General features: G+C 43.9%; 1 protein-coding gene across 1 annotated transcript; it reads right to left on the bottom strand.

Moving 5' to 3' along the window:
• Nucleotides 1-886: 886 nt before the first annotated feature.
• On the bottom strand, nucleotides 887-16,312 carry ZC3HAV1L (ZC3HAV1 like). Its single transcript, XM_086395375.1, has 4 exons — nucleotides 15,435-16,312; nucleotides 14,161-14,296; nucleotides 7,409-7,667; nucleotides 887-5,096 (listed from the first exon to the last, which is right to left on the bottom strand). Exons 1-4 carry the CDS (start codon nucleotides 15,800-15,802, stop codon nucleotides 4,969-4,971), a joined length of 891 nt encoding a protein of 296 aa, XP_086251501.1. The 5' UTR covers nucleotides 15,803-16,312; the 3' UTR covers nucleotides 887-4,968.
• Between the last annotated feature and the right edge of the window lie 346 nt (nucleotides 16,313-16,658).

Here is a 16,658-nt window from a genome sequence, read left to right as displayed (position 1 = left end):
GACTGCAAGCCACAAATACTGAGCCACGTGCCACTAGAGAGACGCCCCTGCTACACCACAGAGCCCACGTTCCACGACTAAGACCTGAGGCAGTCAAATAAACAAATACTTGAAAAAATGTTTATGAAACAAGATTGAGAAAATATCCTAAATTATCAACAGTGATCATCTCTACACGGTTGTATTATGGGTGCATATGTCTTCTCTTCAGAGAAGGCAATGGCAAGCCACTCCAGTACTCTTGCCTAGAAAATCCCATGGATGGAGGAGCCTGGTGGGCTGCAGTCCATGGGGTCGCTAGGGGTCGGACACGACTGAGCGACTTCACTTTCACTTTTCACTTTCACACAATGGAGAAGGCAATGGCAACCCACTCCAGTGTTCTTGCCTAGAAAATCCCATGGATGGAGGAGCCTGGTGGGCTGCCGTCTATGGGGTCGCACAGAGTCAGACACAACTGAAGCGACTTAGCAGCAGCATGTCTTCTCTCTTACTACTTAATTTTTGTACTCTCCAAAACGTCTACAATGATATGTTTTTCTCCCCAAAAAATCTTTTGGAAAAATATTCCCAAATAATAATACAGTAATTAAACGATACAGTAATCCATTATTCTAAAGTTAATAATGAATGTGAGGGGATGGATGTGCTAACTAGCTTTATCGTGGTAAACAGTTTGAAATATAGATATGTATACAGATGGATCAGATCATCTTATACATCTTAAACTGACACAATGTTATATGTCATTTACATCTCAATAAAGCTGGACAAATATCTTAATAAAAATTATAATAACATTACACATCAATTCACAAAAAGTCAAAACAGTACCTAGAATATTTTTTTCAGAATATAGCAATAAAAGGAACTTACTACACACACATAATATATAAATGAACTTTATTTATGAATGTTTAGATGTATATACTTGAAAATTACCAAATAAGATAAAACAATACATTAAAAGAATATATACCAAGTGGAGCTTACTCAAGAATTTAAAGATGCTTTAATATCATGAAAACCATTAATATAATAATATTAGGTGATTTAAATGATTAAAATTATGATTATATCGAAAGATACCAATTCCTACCAAAAGCTTTCAATAAACAAGAATAAAAGATGCTATTTCCCTTATTATAATAGAGAATATTTATTTAAAGCCAACAATTAACTTCATATTTAATGAAGAAATATCCAAAATATGCTATTACAGTTTTATTTAACCAAAGATATAACAGAAATACATGAAAAGATAAATACGAACCATCTAATACTGATAGGATGAAGACAATTCATCTAAAGACAAATATTTTGAAAATCAATAGCATTCTAATGATAGAGAGTCCCCATGCTGAGTAGTAATACTGACATATTTAGCCAGGACAGAATTTATGCAATAAGGTATATTCGAGATCTAGACAAAAACATGAACAAATTATAAAGAAAGAAATCAAGAAATATGTCAATAATGTAGACTTTATTCCTTGATGGAAGGAATTAGCATCATAAACATAGGTCATAAAGAGGTACTTTTAGACCTAGACAATGCAAATTGAAGTATCAAAAGGGTGTTTACTTTATATAAGACATTCCTTATGGGAAAAATATTTTTTAGTATTAAAAATATGTGAGGAGAAAGAGAATCAATGAAGAGCAATATGATACTGACTCAATAGATGAAAATGAAGAGTTTAATTCATTGTATGGCAAAAAATATTTAACTACCAAGTGTATAATTTTGCAAGAAGAATAAATAATGTCTTTGCTCAAAGCCAGGGAATAAAAACACAAAGCATTGCAATGTAATGTAGTAAGTGCTAGAGCTTGGAGAACACGAGGAGAACTGCCTGTCTTGGGGTCAGGAAAGGCTAACCTGGAATCTTAAAGAACCTAATTTTGCCAGGTTTTGAGGCAGGAGGAAGGAAAGAGCGTTATTTAGAAGAAGCATCAACTTACAAACAGAATCACAAGATAAAATGGCACATTCCAAAAACTGCAAGTAGGTCAATTCACAAAATACTGACCTGCATTTTAAAAACTCAACTAAAAGTCAATATTTAAAAATCAGCAAACCGCTCATAAAAATTTCTGGATTTTTGGCTTCTTTTAAGAAATTGGACGATATGTCAAATTGGGTCCCGCATTCCCACGTGGAAGCAGGTGGCAGGTGCCCCTTTCAGATGGGACAATATGCCACAGCACTTCCTCTCTCCTCCCATTCCTCTCACATCCATCTCACTTTGTCCATTTACCTTAACTTTCTAGTCCCTGCAGGGATTTGAGTTTTATGACTTCTACTCTCCATAATGGGGACCACTGAAGGTATGGCAGAAAAAAGCAATGCCATTAGGTCTGCATTTCAAAAGGTTAACCAGGCAGCAAAGGGAGAGAAGGGTGGTAAGGAGATCAATGACAACAGGAAAGGCCTGCTGTATGAAAAACTACAATGGCACTACCACCCTTGAAGTTCACGTTACAATGGGGCTACCAACTCTTACCACAAAATTCTCACAAGACAGGACTTGAAAACCACAGTTATCCATCTATAAAATAAATATAAGAAGTGATGAGGGCTTAGATAAAGGCAGTGGGTTGGGGATGCAAAGAAAGGGGTAGAGAAGGGCAAAAATTTGAGAGATTTTTAAGGTGGAAAATCCTCCAACATGGGGTAACCAATCTGACACGGAATACGGAGAAAAGAAAAGTATAGGACACTTTGCCGGGTTTTCGCTCAAGTCATTTGGTGTGGACACTTCAACATTAAGAACAAAAGGAGGAACAAGTCTGAAGGAAAGTCAGTCATTCAATTTAGGGTATTTGGAATTGAGGGAGCCTATAGATGTGCAGCTTCATCTAAGCCCTGATGGATTGCCAAAGCAAACTCTAACCTGATACCTCTCCAACAGCTGACTCATCAAGTTAAAATAAGAGAGACAGGTACGAGCACATAAAATGTTTATAAGAATGACTACTAATGGAACAAAGATTACAACGGAATATTACAGAATTGAATAAAATACTGCAACAAAGGTTAGAGAGTCAATAACTTGACTCTCTAATATGTATAAAGGCATAATTATAAGAAATACAAAAATAAAATTTTAAAAAGATATACAAAAAGAATACAATAATGTACAAATCTACCAAAGATGTAAAGAATATGCTTCTATACGCTACACTGTTTCCATTAAGGATTTAACATGGCTTACAAAAGAAATATAATAGTAAAATAATAAAATGTAAGTGATAATAAAATGTGAAGATTTTTCTTAAAAAGTTATCACCAGAAGAAATCATAACAAAGAAAAAAGAAACAAGATATGCAAAACCTAAGAGTTTTCAGAAATACTGTTGTTGGCAATCAAAGTGAAGGGATTAGCATTAAGTTGCATGGCTCTTTATTGTCCATCAGAAGAAAACAGCACTTTCTCACTTTACAAAGGACATATTTACTCATTTCCCTCAAAGGAAAAGAAAAATTTTCATGATTAAAAGTTTTCTAAATTAAATAAATTTAGCTGATGAAAAGCTCACCAATTTGGCCTATTCTTCAAATGTTATGTTATTGCCAGACAGTTAAATTTTTAAAAAAAGAAAGAAAACAACTTTACACACCAATATTTGGGCTATTACGACAACAAACACAGTAAAGAAACTCACAAAGCTGATCTCTGTGGTATCCCTTGGTGAAAACAAAGAACCAAACATGGGGTATAACTCAACAGAGACAGCTGGGTAGGCAGGGGCAGAGAGAAAGGAGGAAGCAGGAAGTCAGTACTGAATGGGCGAGGTATTTAGATTTCTGATGGTTTGTCTTAATCACAGAAAGAATGGACACAACTTGGAGGAATGTATGAGCTACACTTCCTTCACACTGTAGGAATCTGAGGTTTGGTAAAAGTTTAATAAGAAATGGAGAATAGAAAATGAGGTAGAAATCTCCGGTGAGCACCCGAAAGTTAAATTCTCTGCGGAGTTGGCTGAGGGTGGATCCGCAAGGGCTGGATATCATATCATATACAGCCATCATCATTTTATAAAAACTTTAAGGAGCCTAATTAAAGGCTAACTCACATCAGCACAGAGGAGGGCTCCAGCAATTCAAGGGCACGTACAAACCGTACAAAATAAAGACATATAGAAAGAAGACACACAGAAAAGTATTTACTGGCGTACAGATATAGATAATATATTTTTGACTCATGCCCCCTGCAGTGGAAATGCAGAGTCCTAACCACTGGACCACCAGGGAATTCCTGCATATATTTTTAAAGAAATTAAAATCAAGAGTTATCATTCAGCAACTATATAGGTGAAGCAAAAGCAAAGAATAACTTAAAAATTAATATTATGTGGATTTTAAGAAGAACTGTATTCAAAATTTGTTGGGAAGAATCAGAATATCCCAGAATAATGGGACTAGTGAAGCAAAGGATGATATATGAGTGTATCTGTGCATAAAAATGATGATGCTTGATAAATGTGAACACATATGGAGAAATGCTTATGGACTATTAAAAAAAAAAGCAGCATGAAGTGTGTGTACTCTCTGAACACAAGGTGAACTCTGTATACAGACGTATAGATAGGCACTTGGTTGGGTTGCAGAACAGGTCAGCAGGAGTCTGTCTCTTTAAGAGCTCTAGCCAGCCAGCCTGGGAAGGCTCTCCAGAACTGCAGGATTTGCCCAGACTGACCTCATCTCCCTCCAGGTTTTACCTCTCTTAGCCTGTTTAACATCCAACCTCACCCCCAACCACTCAGCCCCAATTTCATCCTCCCAATCTGACATTTTCTCCTTTCCCATCTTCTCTTTCTCACCACAACCTGTGAGGTAGGTATTATTATGGCTATTATTAATAAACGATTAAGTGAATGAACAGTTACAAATCGAATCTCAACAGAAGCTTTGTTTTTAGACCTTCCGATTGGACAATCTTCTTATCTTGCTGACGTCCCTTAAGGTTTGCCTGCTCGCGGCTTCTTGGCTGACGCAGCAGGGCCAGAGACCAGAGGTCGGGCCTCTGCACCCCCAGCTACGTGTCCTCCTCGTTTCTCAAGGTCCTGGGAATGCTCAGCAGGAGAAGCTGAATTAAAACAGAAGAAGAAAGAGATGAGGTTTCCTAAGATACTCCTTTATCACTCAAAATTTCATTTTATGTTGGGACCATCAGCCCAAGCTAGTCAGATCTCTGGTAAAACTCCCAACGCTCTGGATTTAGAGAGTTCATGTCTTCTGGATTAAAAAAATTACATATGTACTTATATACTCGACAGCAAGCAGAAAGTCACAATTCATAGTTAGGAGAGACCCATTAAACAAGACCAGATGAAGACAGGGACAGGCCCTCCTCATCAAATAGTTTGGGAGGGCCTTGCCACCATTCAGGGACCCACCAACACAGCCTCTGACACTGATACATACAGAGTCCTCCCTACCTTCAAGCCACCACTCATCAGGTCATTCTCTACTATTCCAACACAAGGAACTTCCATGTTAAAGCTTAGAGGCTCTGATTCTGGATATCTGGTTTTTCCGTCAGCAATTCTTCCAAGCCTACTACCCCCTGATTTTCAGCTATAAGCAAATCTCATGGAATAAATACCCTCACACTATAATTAAAAGACCAAACCACACTTGGTTGTTGTTTAGTCGCTAAGTTGTGTCCGACTCTTTTTCAACTTCATGAACTGAAGTCCGCCAGGCTCCTCTGTCCATGGGATTTCCCAGGCAAGAATACTGGAGTGGGTTACCATTTCCTTCTCCAGGGGATCTTCCCGACCCAGGGATTGAACCCAAATCTCCTGCATTGGTAGGTGGATTCTTTACCGCTGAGCCACCAGGGAAGCTCACACTTTATAGACCTTAATAAAGGATAGACTATGCAGCAATATGGGATGATATTTATGATGCTGTATAACATGAGAACGAAAGGTACTAAACTGCTGCAGACTCTGACCACCACTGGACTGGTATTTTCTAGTAATAGGACTGAAGGGCCTGTAATTAAATGGATTCAGAAAACAAAGATCATGGCATCTGGTCCCATCACTTCATGGGAAATAGAAGGGGAAACAGTGGAAACAGTGTCAGACTTTATTTTGGGGGGCTCCAAAATCACTGCAGATGGTGACTGCAGCCATAAAATTAAAAGATGCTTACTCCTTGGAAGAAAAGTTATGACCAACCTAGATAGCATATTGAAAAGCAGAGACATTACTTTGCCAACAAAGGTCTGTCTAGTCAAGACTATGGTTTTTCCAGTGGTCATGTATGGATGTGAGAGTTGGACTGTGAAGAAAGCTGAGCACCGAAGAGTTGATGCTTTTGAACTGTGGTGCTGGAGAAGACTCTTGAGAGTCCCTTGGACTGCAAGGAGATCCAACCAGTCCATTCTGAAGGAGATCAGCCCTGGGATTTCTTTGCAAGGAATGATGCTAAAGCTGAAACTCCAGTACTTTGGCCACCTCATGTGAAGAGCTGACTCATTGGAAAAGACTCTGATGCTGGGAGGGATTGGGGGCAGGAGGAGAAGGGGACGACAGAGGATGAGATGGCTGGATGGCATCACTGACTCAATGGATGTGAGTTTGAGTGAACTCTAGGAGTTGGTGATGGACAGAGAAGCCTGGCGTGCTGCGATTCATGGGGTCGCAAAGAGTCGAACACGACTGAGCAACTGAACTGAACTGAAGTGAATTATTGTGGATTAGGGTGAGTCATATGTGATTTTTATTTCTACTCTCTATTTTCCAAATTCTTCTGTAGTGTGCTTAAAATTTCCTAAAAATTTAATAAAAAATTTTTTAATTCAACTTAATAAAAGAAAGCCATCTCTACATTATCCTTATGTTTCCAGTATGGATAACTATATATGTTTCTAGCCCACCTTCCTCCTCTTTTTTCCTGGTGGTTTAGTCGCTAAGGCATGTCCGACTCTTGCGACCCCACTGACTGTAGCTTGCTAGGCTCCTCTGTCCATGGGATCTCCAGGCAAGAATACTGGAGTGGGTTGCCATTTCCTTCTCCAGAGGATCTTCCCGACCCAGAAATCGAACCCAGGTATCCTACATTGCAGGTAGATTCTTTACTGACTGAGCTACGAGGGAAGCCCTCTTTTTTCCTAACAAAGAGGTTAAGGCTGTTCTTCCTACTTCCTGATCCCCAACTTACCAAGAAGCTACACTGTCCAAACATTTGGTGGCAGTGCTGAAAATAAACTCGAACCCGACCCTCCCTCCTTTGGTTAGAAGCACAGTTCGATATCATAAAACACTGACTGATGAAGCCTCCCAAGGACCCAGCAGCCATCAACCTACAAAGTGCTTTTTCCCCAGACTCACTTCCAGCTCAGCACTACACTGTGGATAGTGTTTTGTTCATCTCTGATAGCCTCACCTTTATTTTCTAGCATCTTGTGCAGCTTCATGTGCTTGTAGGTGGAAATGATCTGAAAATTAACGACGCTTGAGATCTCCAGTTCTTGGTCCTGCAGCAGCTCCAGGGATGTAGCATGAATGAGTTGATGGGACCGCTTGCACTTCTGCAGCCTGCACTCTCCCCTGACGAAGGACTTGCACACGTGCAACTTGGTGCATTTATCCTTGAGGCTGCAGTAACCATAGAGGGCTTCACCTTTGTTGTAGAGCAAACAGACCTGGGACAGAAATGAAGCAACACTTAGGATGTTTGTTTTCACTGTATCTCAAGACAGTAAAGGACAGTATCTCTAAATGGCGCCCTCTGATCATTGATGGCTGTTGAAGTCCCCATGGGTGAAAGGCAGACGGGCATAAAACAGTTCCTCCACTCACATCTCTCCCATGTAGACTCAGTGGCTCAGTCGTGTCTGACTCTTTGCCACCCCAGGGACTGTAGCCCACCAGGCTCCTCTGTCCAAGGAGTTTTTCAGGCTGGAGCAGGTTGCCATTTTCTACCCCAAGGGATTTTCCTGACCCAGGGATTGAACCCACGTCTCTTGCCCTGGAAGGCAGATTCTTTACCACTGAGCCACCTGGGAAGGCCCTCATCTCTCCTAGCTGCAACTAACATTCAGCTGCCCCTCTCTGACCTTCACTCACAGTTGGCCTGCCCTCCTCTCCCAAAGCTGGTAGCCAATGAGTGACTTCTATGCAGGTACAAAAGGCTGGACCCTGCCTCAAAGTTAGAACCTCAAAGTTAGTAATATTTGCTCCCAAGCCTCTGTGTGAATCAGGTCAAGGCCATTCCATCTTGCTTGTAGCTCTCCCCTCCCACTATTTTACCTTACAGATTTTTCCCAAGGATCCCTTCTTCAATATATCACACGTACCTCAATCCCTATGTCAGCCTCTGCCTCCAGGGAAACCAATCTGGACAGGCAGCGTGATCAGATAATTTATTATCCAGACAAGGGCATTTTTAAAGGAGCACTATTAATATTTGCATTGGGACCAGACATTGTGTACCTCCTGACAAGATGCAATAGGAAATAGGACCTTTTAGCAGGAAAATCTGACAAGGCTGGAAACCCCTCAGTCCCAGGTAAATGGGGACCATTAGTCACCCTAACAATATACCACATGTACAAAAAATTTTTGCTGCATAATTCAAGCCTAAATCCAATCAAAGCTCCAGATCAATCAATTTACAGTAAATTCAGGAACATGTTAAATGATACTAGAGGAACACGTTAGTCAAACCTAAAATGTGTGCAATTCTACTGGACACAAATGACCAGATGACCAGAGACTGACACCACAAATGATATCAAAGAACAAGGGGGTGGTTGCCCAAGGACAGAGAGGTGGAGGATGGGCAAAATAGCGCAAGGGAATTAAGAGGTACAAGCTTCCCATCTTAAAGGAAGTCACACAAATATAATATACAGCATAAAAACATGGTCAATATTGTATGGAGTGATGCCATCCAACACATCATTGATTTACTGGACATGAATGAACTTGGGCAAACTTGGGCTCACAAAGAGTCGGATACAACTTGGCGACTGAACAACAACAACAAAAATTGTATGGAGACAGATGGTTATTAGACTTATTTGGTGATCATTTCATAATGTATTTAAACATGATGCATGCGAAACTAACATACTACTTACTGTACATCAATTATATCTCAATCAATAAATTTTTTAAATGGCTTCCTACCTGCAATTGTGATGCCAATTTTCTGAAATGAACACACAATTTTAGTGCAATTCCTACTTCCCCCAAAGAATTCCTATAAAACAGTTAGGAATTCAAATGACTGTAAAAACTTACCTGAAAAAGGAAACAAGTGAGAATTGATTAAAGGAAAAATGTTTGAAAAAGAGTTAAGGGCATAGAGACTTACAACATCATATCTTAAAATATAACATACTTTCATTAAACAGTATAATACTGGTTCCAGAATGTACAGGAGATCAAAGAAAATAGATCCCAGATCTAGCCCCCAAATCAGAATAATCTGTTCCTTCAAGATACATTAAAGTTGAGCAATAGATCCGTAAGGGCTTAATACTCTCTTGTAGAAGACTTACCAAACATTCTGATTTTGTGAGTTTTTTACATTTTTATTTGAATGCTTTTATTTTTTTAAAAAATGATTCTGGTTTCCTATTTCTTCTTGAATAAATATTGACATGCAATATTTTTCTAGAGATCTGCCCATTTCATGAAAGTTTTCAAATGTATCAGCAAAGTATATTTTCATATTTCCAATGTGTGTGTTTTCCAACACCACCAAGCAATTATCAGCGGACACTGACCAGGTATCCCACAAATTTAACTCAAGTCTGACATGATCTCCAGGAGACAGACTTGGAGTGGCGTCAGGTCACACAGTTTAAGGGATAGGGCTTGGTCCCACAAGCCTAGGACTTCCCTGGTAGCTCAGTGGGCAAAAAAAAAAAAAAATCTGCCTGTAGTGCAGGAGACCCGGGTTCGATCCCTGGATCGGGAAGATCCTCTGGAGAAGGGAATAGCAAGCCACTCCAGTATTGTTGCCTGGAAAATCCCATGGACAGAGAAGCCTAGCAGGCTATACAGTCCATTGGATCACAAGGATACGACTTAGCGACTAAACCACCACTCACAAGCCTGACCTCACTTCAGATACAAATCATAAGTCCAGGTTAACACCTGTGCTTTTGATCTTTCAGCTATAGATTAGAAGTTCCCACAACCCCTTCCCTGTGTCCAATTAATTTGCTAGAAAGGCTCACATAACTCAAAGACACATTTTATTTGCTAAATTTCCAGTTTATTATCCCTGCAGACTGCAGCCTGCCAGGCTCCTCTGTCCACGGGATTTCCCAAGCAAAAATACTGGAGTGAATCGCCGTTCCCTTCTCAGGGGATCTTCCTAACCCAAGGATCGAACTGGTGTCTCCTAGACCTCCTCCTGCACTGGCAGGCCAGTTCTTTACCACTAGCACCAGCAGGGAAGCATCAAAGGATATAACTCAGGAACAGCTGGATGGAAGAGACACAAAGGGCATGGGGGAGGGGTATAGCTTCCAGACTCTCTATGGCCACCACTCTCCCAGGACCTCCACGTGTTCACCAGCCTGAAAGCTCTCTAAAACCCATCCTTTTGGGGTTTTATGGAGGCTTCCTTGATTAAATCACTGGCCACTGGTAACTGAACTCAACCTCAAGACCCACTACCCTCCCAGGACTGGAGGTGGGACTGAAAGTTCCAACCTTCTAATCACGTAATCGGTTCTTCAGGAAACCAGTCCCCATGTCACCTAGGAACTTTTCAAAAGTCATCACATGAACATAACAAAAGTAATATTTTATTGCTCTCAACATTCAGGAAATTTCAAGAGTTTTAGGAACTCTGTGCCAGAGACAGAGATGAAGAGCAAATATATATTTCTTATTATAAATCATAATATCACAATATTTGGGCTTTCCAGGTGGCACCAGTGGTAAAGAACCTGCCTGCCAATGCAGAAGAAGTAAGAGATGCAGGCTCCATCCCTGGGTCGGGAAGATACCCTGGAAGAGGGCATGGCAACACACTCCAGTACTCTTGCCTGGAGAATCCCATGGATAGAGGAGCCATAGTGGTCCATAGTCCATAGGGTCGTACAGAGTTAGACACAACTGAAGCAACTTACATGTCCATACACACTGCGATATGTGGGCCCGCTGGTTTTTTGTGGGGGGGGGGGCGCCACATGGCACACAGGATCTTAGTTCCCCATTCAGGGATGGAACTTGCGCCCCTTGCAATGGAAGTGCAGGGTCCTAACCACTGAACCACTGGGGAAGTCCCACCCCTTACTGATGTTGTACATACACTGGACCTGCACTATGTGCTGAATCTTTGGGAGAGAGGTAAAAAGGGATCATCAGGTATTTTCACACATGAGACTCGAGGTACCATTTCTGCCTCACCCACCTGCTTGTCCATGGTCCCTGCTGTCTAAGTGGCCGTGTTTTGCATCACATGACTGTGCTGTGTGCTAAGTCGCCTCAGTTGTGTCCAACTCTTTGCGACCCCATGGACTGTAGCCCACCAGGCTCCTCTGTCCATGAGATTCTCTAGGCAAGGATACTAGAGTGGGTTGCCATGCCCTCCTCCAGGGGATCTTCCCTACCCAGGGATCGAACCAGGGTCTCATTATGTCTCCTGCATTGGCAGGCGGGTTCTCAACCACTAGCACCACCTGGGAAGCCCCCATGACACACACTACCAGCTTCAGATGATCAACGTGAAGGCAGGCTCCTGTCATAAATGCAGCCAACCCATCAGCTGTTCACAGAACACTGACATAGACTAATACAACAGAATGAGGCTGGACCCAGACACTCGGGGAGAAGCCATAAAGAAAAAAATTCAGTAAGTTTAACAATATAAAAACGCTACGTTTCTATTAGTCAAAAACAAAAAAATCCATAAACACTAAAGGTAAGTAGAAGTGCGCTCTCCCCTAGGTGCCGCATCCTCCTCTCCCTTCCTGCCAAGCACCTGCTCCAGCTGCTGCTGGGACTGCATCAGGCAACATGGCTGGAATGAATCTGGCTCATGACATACCAAACCTGGCTTCAGAACCTGAAATCAGAAAGCACGTGGACACCGAGTAGAAGCCTGTTGGCTCCTAAGGCTGACTCCAGACTTCTGAGTATAGACTGCTGCCTGGTGGGCAGCCTCTACCAATTACCAATTTTTGAGCTCTACCCATTTTTGAGCTACCAAAGATTCTAGCTCAAACCCCCCCACTACCTTCTGAATTTCTTCCCTGTAGACCCTGAAATTCCTCTGAGTTAAAGTGGGACCACAATCATGAGCTACTCTGTTTTCCTAACATCCTCCCTTCTTCCCATCCCCTTTCTGGCAAGGTGTGTGTGTGTGATAAGTCATTTCAGTCATGTCTGACTCTTTGCAACCCTATGGACTGTAGCCCATCAGGCTCCTCTGTCCTTGGGATTCTCCAGGCAAGGGTACTGGAATGGGTTGCCATGCCCTCCTCCAGGGGATTTTCCTGACCCAGGGATGGACCCTGTGTCTCATTATGTCTCCTAAAGTGGCAAGCAGGTTCTTTACCACTAGCGCCACCAACATAGAAAGTGTCTATGACAGAATCATTGTGCTAGATTAGAAAACTCTACTTTTAATTGGAGACTTCTTGTAATATCTTCTTTGGTGATTCCAACCCTTTTTTTTGAAAATTCTTTGTGTATAGCTAAACAGATATAAGTGTGCTAATTTTGCCATTATAGCAGTTATGATGAGTACTTTTTAACCATTTGAAACCACATTATGGAGTTGTGAAGCAATTAAAATTAATGTCTCAGTTCAGTTCAGTTAAGTCTCTCAGTCCTGTCTGACTCTTTGGGACCCCATGAATCACAGCACACCAGGCCTCCCTGTCCATCACCAACTCCCTGAGTTCACTCAGACTCACATCCATCGACTCAGTGATGCCATCCAGCCATCTCATCCTCTGTCGTCCCCTTCTCCTCCTGCCCCCAATCCCTCCCAGCATCAGAGTCTTTTCCAATGAGTCAACTCTTCACGTGAGGTGGTCAAAGTACTGGAGTTTCAGCTTTAGCATCATTCCTTCCAAAGAAATCCCAGGGCTGATCTCCTTCAGAATGGACTGGTTGGATCTCCTTGCAGTCCAAGGGACTCTCAAGAGTCTTCTCCAACACCACAGTTCAAAAGCATCAACTCTTCGGTGCTCAGCCTTCTTCACAGTCCAACTCTCACATCCATACATGACCACTGGAAAACCATAGCCTTGACTAGACGGACCTTTGTTGGCAAAGTAATGTCTCTGCTTTTGAATATGCTATCTAGGTTGGTCATAACTTTCCTTCCAAGAAGTAAGCGTCTTTTAATTTCATGGCTGCAGTCACCATCTGCAGTGATTTTGGAGCCCCAAAAAATAAAGTCTGACACTGTTTCCACTGTTTCCCCATCTATTTCCCATGAAGTGATGGGACCGGATGCCATGATCTTCGTTTTCTAAATGTTGAGCTTTAAGCCAACTTTTTCACTCTCCTCTTTCACTTTCATCAAGAGGATTTTTAGTTCCTCTTCACTTTCTGCCATAAGGGTGGTGTCATCTGCATATCTGAGGTTATTGAAATTAATGTCTAAAGTCCCCCAAAATAAATGGGGGTGAATACTTGTAACAAATGTGACCCAAAAAGGGATTTGTAGTTAAAGATATCTTATGAATTAACAGAAAAAGACAAATGCCTGGATAGAAAAACCAGCAAAAGTATAAACAGGTAATTTACAAAACCGAGGCTTCATAATCAGACAAAACTAAACTCAAATCTGCCATTTACTATGTGACCTTGGGCAAGTTATTTAATCAAACCTCAGTTGCCTCACCTGTAAAACGGGAACAGGCATACTTCACTCACCAGTTACTAATAGCTTAAGATAATTGAACTATCAATAATTAGCATTCAGTAAGAACTCAAAAAAAAAAAATTCCACAAACCATTATTATTATTTCTATCCCACACAGGTCCATCATTCCTTGTATGTCAAGATGTATCAAAGCCCAATAAAATCTGAGAGTCCAGGAAGGTCACCACTGTACCACACCCGCCCCCTTCCCCTCAGGCTGTCCTGGGCAAGCAAACATTTGATGTTCTTCTCCGACTCTTTTCACGAATTTGGGCAATATGAGGGCGACTCACCTCTGGTAGAAGGCAGGGGTCATTCTGTAAAAGCAGGACCCGAAGCTGGGCCTCGTTGAGACCAAACAGTCCCTGTTTTTTCAGAACCTGGATGTTGACAGGCGTGTGAATATCATGAGAAAGCGTGCAGGTAGACCTAGAACCACAAAGGTCTGGATCAGAGGCCCAGATGAGGATGGAGCCAGATCGTCAAATCCCTGTCCTCGGGTGGCTTTCAACTACAGTCTGGCGTGTATCCTGTGTGTTAGTCGTTCAGTCGTGTCCCACTCTTTGCGACGCTATGGACTGTAGCCCGTTGCCATTGCCTTCTCCAGGAAATCTTCCTGCCTCAGGGACTGAATCCCCGTCTCCCGCATTGCAGGCAGATTCTGCATTGCAGGCAGATTCTTTACGGTCCAAGCCACCAGGGAAACCCTGGACCCCCTTACGGTCTAGTAAGCTCTGATAATAAGAAAGCTGGGATAAAGTAACTCCCCTCCCAAAGCCATTTCAGGCTGAACAAAGACACTTTACGGCCAAGGGGACCCTCTCCCCCAGTCACCTGCTTTGACGGAGGGTCCCAGCCGGTGGGGTCTGCAGACGTCTGCACTGGCCTTCTCCACCCCAAACGGCTGCCCAGCCCACCATCCCCCAACCTTAAAAAGAATGCATGCCTCCTCCCCCACCCACTTCGGGGCGCTCGAGACGACCAAGGAAGACTGGAGTCAGGAGGCAGACTAAAACGACCTCACACAAATCACCCCACCCTCCGTTTCCTGGCGGGGGTCGACCTAGATCGCGCGTTCTAAACCCACAGAGCACAGACTCTCTTCTGCTGAAACTGTTTAAGTGGGAAAAGCCGATTTCTTCGACAAAGGATCCGTGAATTCCACGGGTCCGTAAATGGCGGCAAAAGGGCCCCTGAAGGAAAGGAACTCAAAAGTCCAGATTTATCCCGGCCCTGATGTGGAGGACGGGGGGCGGGGAAGGAGAAGAAGCTGCAAATTTGGGGCGGAGAGAGGTGATTGAGAAACCCAAATTGAGACGATCTTCCGTCTCGTTCCGCAGCTGGGAGCGCGGGGGAGGCCTCCGCCCGAAGGACGCGGAGGGGCCCCTTCCCCGGGCTTCTCTTCTGCCCTTCCAGAAGGGGTCGTCCGGCCCGGATCGACGACCCTCGTTCTCCTTTCCTTCTGGGTCCAGCTCCCGGCTGGACGGGTCAGGCCCGCGGCCTCCGCGCCGAGACCTTCGCGTCCCGCCCGCCGCCCCGCCCCGCCCCGCCCGGCCCGCAGCCTCACCAGCAGTCGCGGTTCGGGCACTTGCCCTGCATGTGGCGGCGGCAGAGGTGCAGCTGGTCGCAGCCCTGGCACTCGCCGCGCTGGTAGCGGGCGCAGAGGCGCGCAGAGGACACGGCCACCACCCGCCAGGCCGCAGGGCCGCCGCCGCCGCCGCCCGCGCCGGCCGCAACCTCGGCCTCGGCGTCCCACGGGCCCTCCCGCACCTCCACCTCCTGCAGCAGGAAGCGGTCGGGCCCGGCCTGGCGCAGCACGTCCCGCAGCCGGGCCTCGGAGAGCTCCACGTGGCCGCGCAGGTCCTGCAGGAACATGCGGCCGCCGTGGGCGCACAGCACTTTGGTGAGGAAGGAGCACACGGTGGGCTCCGCCATGGTCTCGGCCCGGCTCCCTGTGCGGAAATCCGAGGCGGGCAGACTCCTCCCAGTCACGTCCACGACTTCAAACCCGGTTCCCGGGAAGGGCCTGGGAAAGGGCGGGCGAGGGGCGGCCGTGCGAGAGAACAGCCCCGGGGCCCGGGGCCACCTGGGGCGCAGATCAGGCGAGGACAATCCTGATCCGGCGCCTGCTCTACGTCAGGCACCCTTGAAGGTTAAGTCCTCACCTCGAGGGACTTGTATAGTCGGAGGGAATTGGGAGATACTAGCAAGGGCTGCAAAGAAGATGGAACAGGTAATGTGGTAGAAGGTGTGGTAGCTGGGCGGCCTTAAGGAGGCGATCTCAGGACTTAGCCGCTAGCCACAGGTGGTTTTGGGGTGCTTGAAATGTGACCAGTTTGAAGTGGGATGTGTGAAATATACAAAGACTGGATTTGGAAGCTTTAGAATGGAGAAACTAAAATTTTATATTAACGATGTTAAATTGATAATATTTAAATAAAATGTTATAATTTCATCTGTTTCTTAAGTTCACTTCTAAGGCAGCTATGAGAAAATGTAAAGTTACACACGAGGCTCACTTAATGCTTCTGTTAGACAGCACTGGTTTAGACCTGTAGGTTTGTTAAATGTTGGTGGCTTAGTCCTATCTGTCTCTTTGTAACCCCATGGACTGTAGCCTGCCAGGAATACAGTCTGTTCATGGAATTCTCCAGGCAAGAATGCTGGAGTGGGTTGCCATTCCCTTCTCCAGGGGATCTTCCCACCCAGGGATTGAAGTCAGGTCTCCTGCATTACAGGCAGATTCTATACTGTCAGAGCCACCAGGGAAGGTTTGTTAAAGAGCTTTTTG

Source organism: Bos grunniens, chromosome 4 (assembly GCF_055505025.1).
Source record: "Bos grunniens cultivar Pamir isolate PY7600 chromosome 4, Bosgru_T2T1.0, whole genome shotgun sequence".
NCBI lineage: Eukaryota > Metazoa > Chordata > Mammalia > Artiodactyla > Bovidae > Bos > Bos grunniens.
Note: the sequence above shows the minus strand (reverse complement) of the source record. Positions and strands in the feature narration are given on the sequence as shown.

Excerpts from the sequence above, each read along its gene's own strand:
- ZC3HAV1L (XM_086395375.1), bottom strand. The coding sequence starts at position 15,802 with ATGGCGGAGCCCACCGTGTGCTCCTTCCTCACCAAAGTGCTGTGCGCC. Across the intron at positions 14,297-15,434 it reads TGCCCGAACCGCGACTGCTG|GTCTACCTGCACGCTTTCTC; the intron begins GTGAGGCTGCGG and ends TTGTGGTTCTAG. Across the intron at positions 7,668-14,160 it reads ACCCCTGCCTTCTACCAGAG|GTCTGTTTGCTCTACAACAA; the intron begins GTGAGTCGCCCT and ends TTTCTGTCCCAG.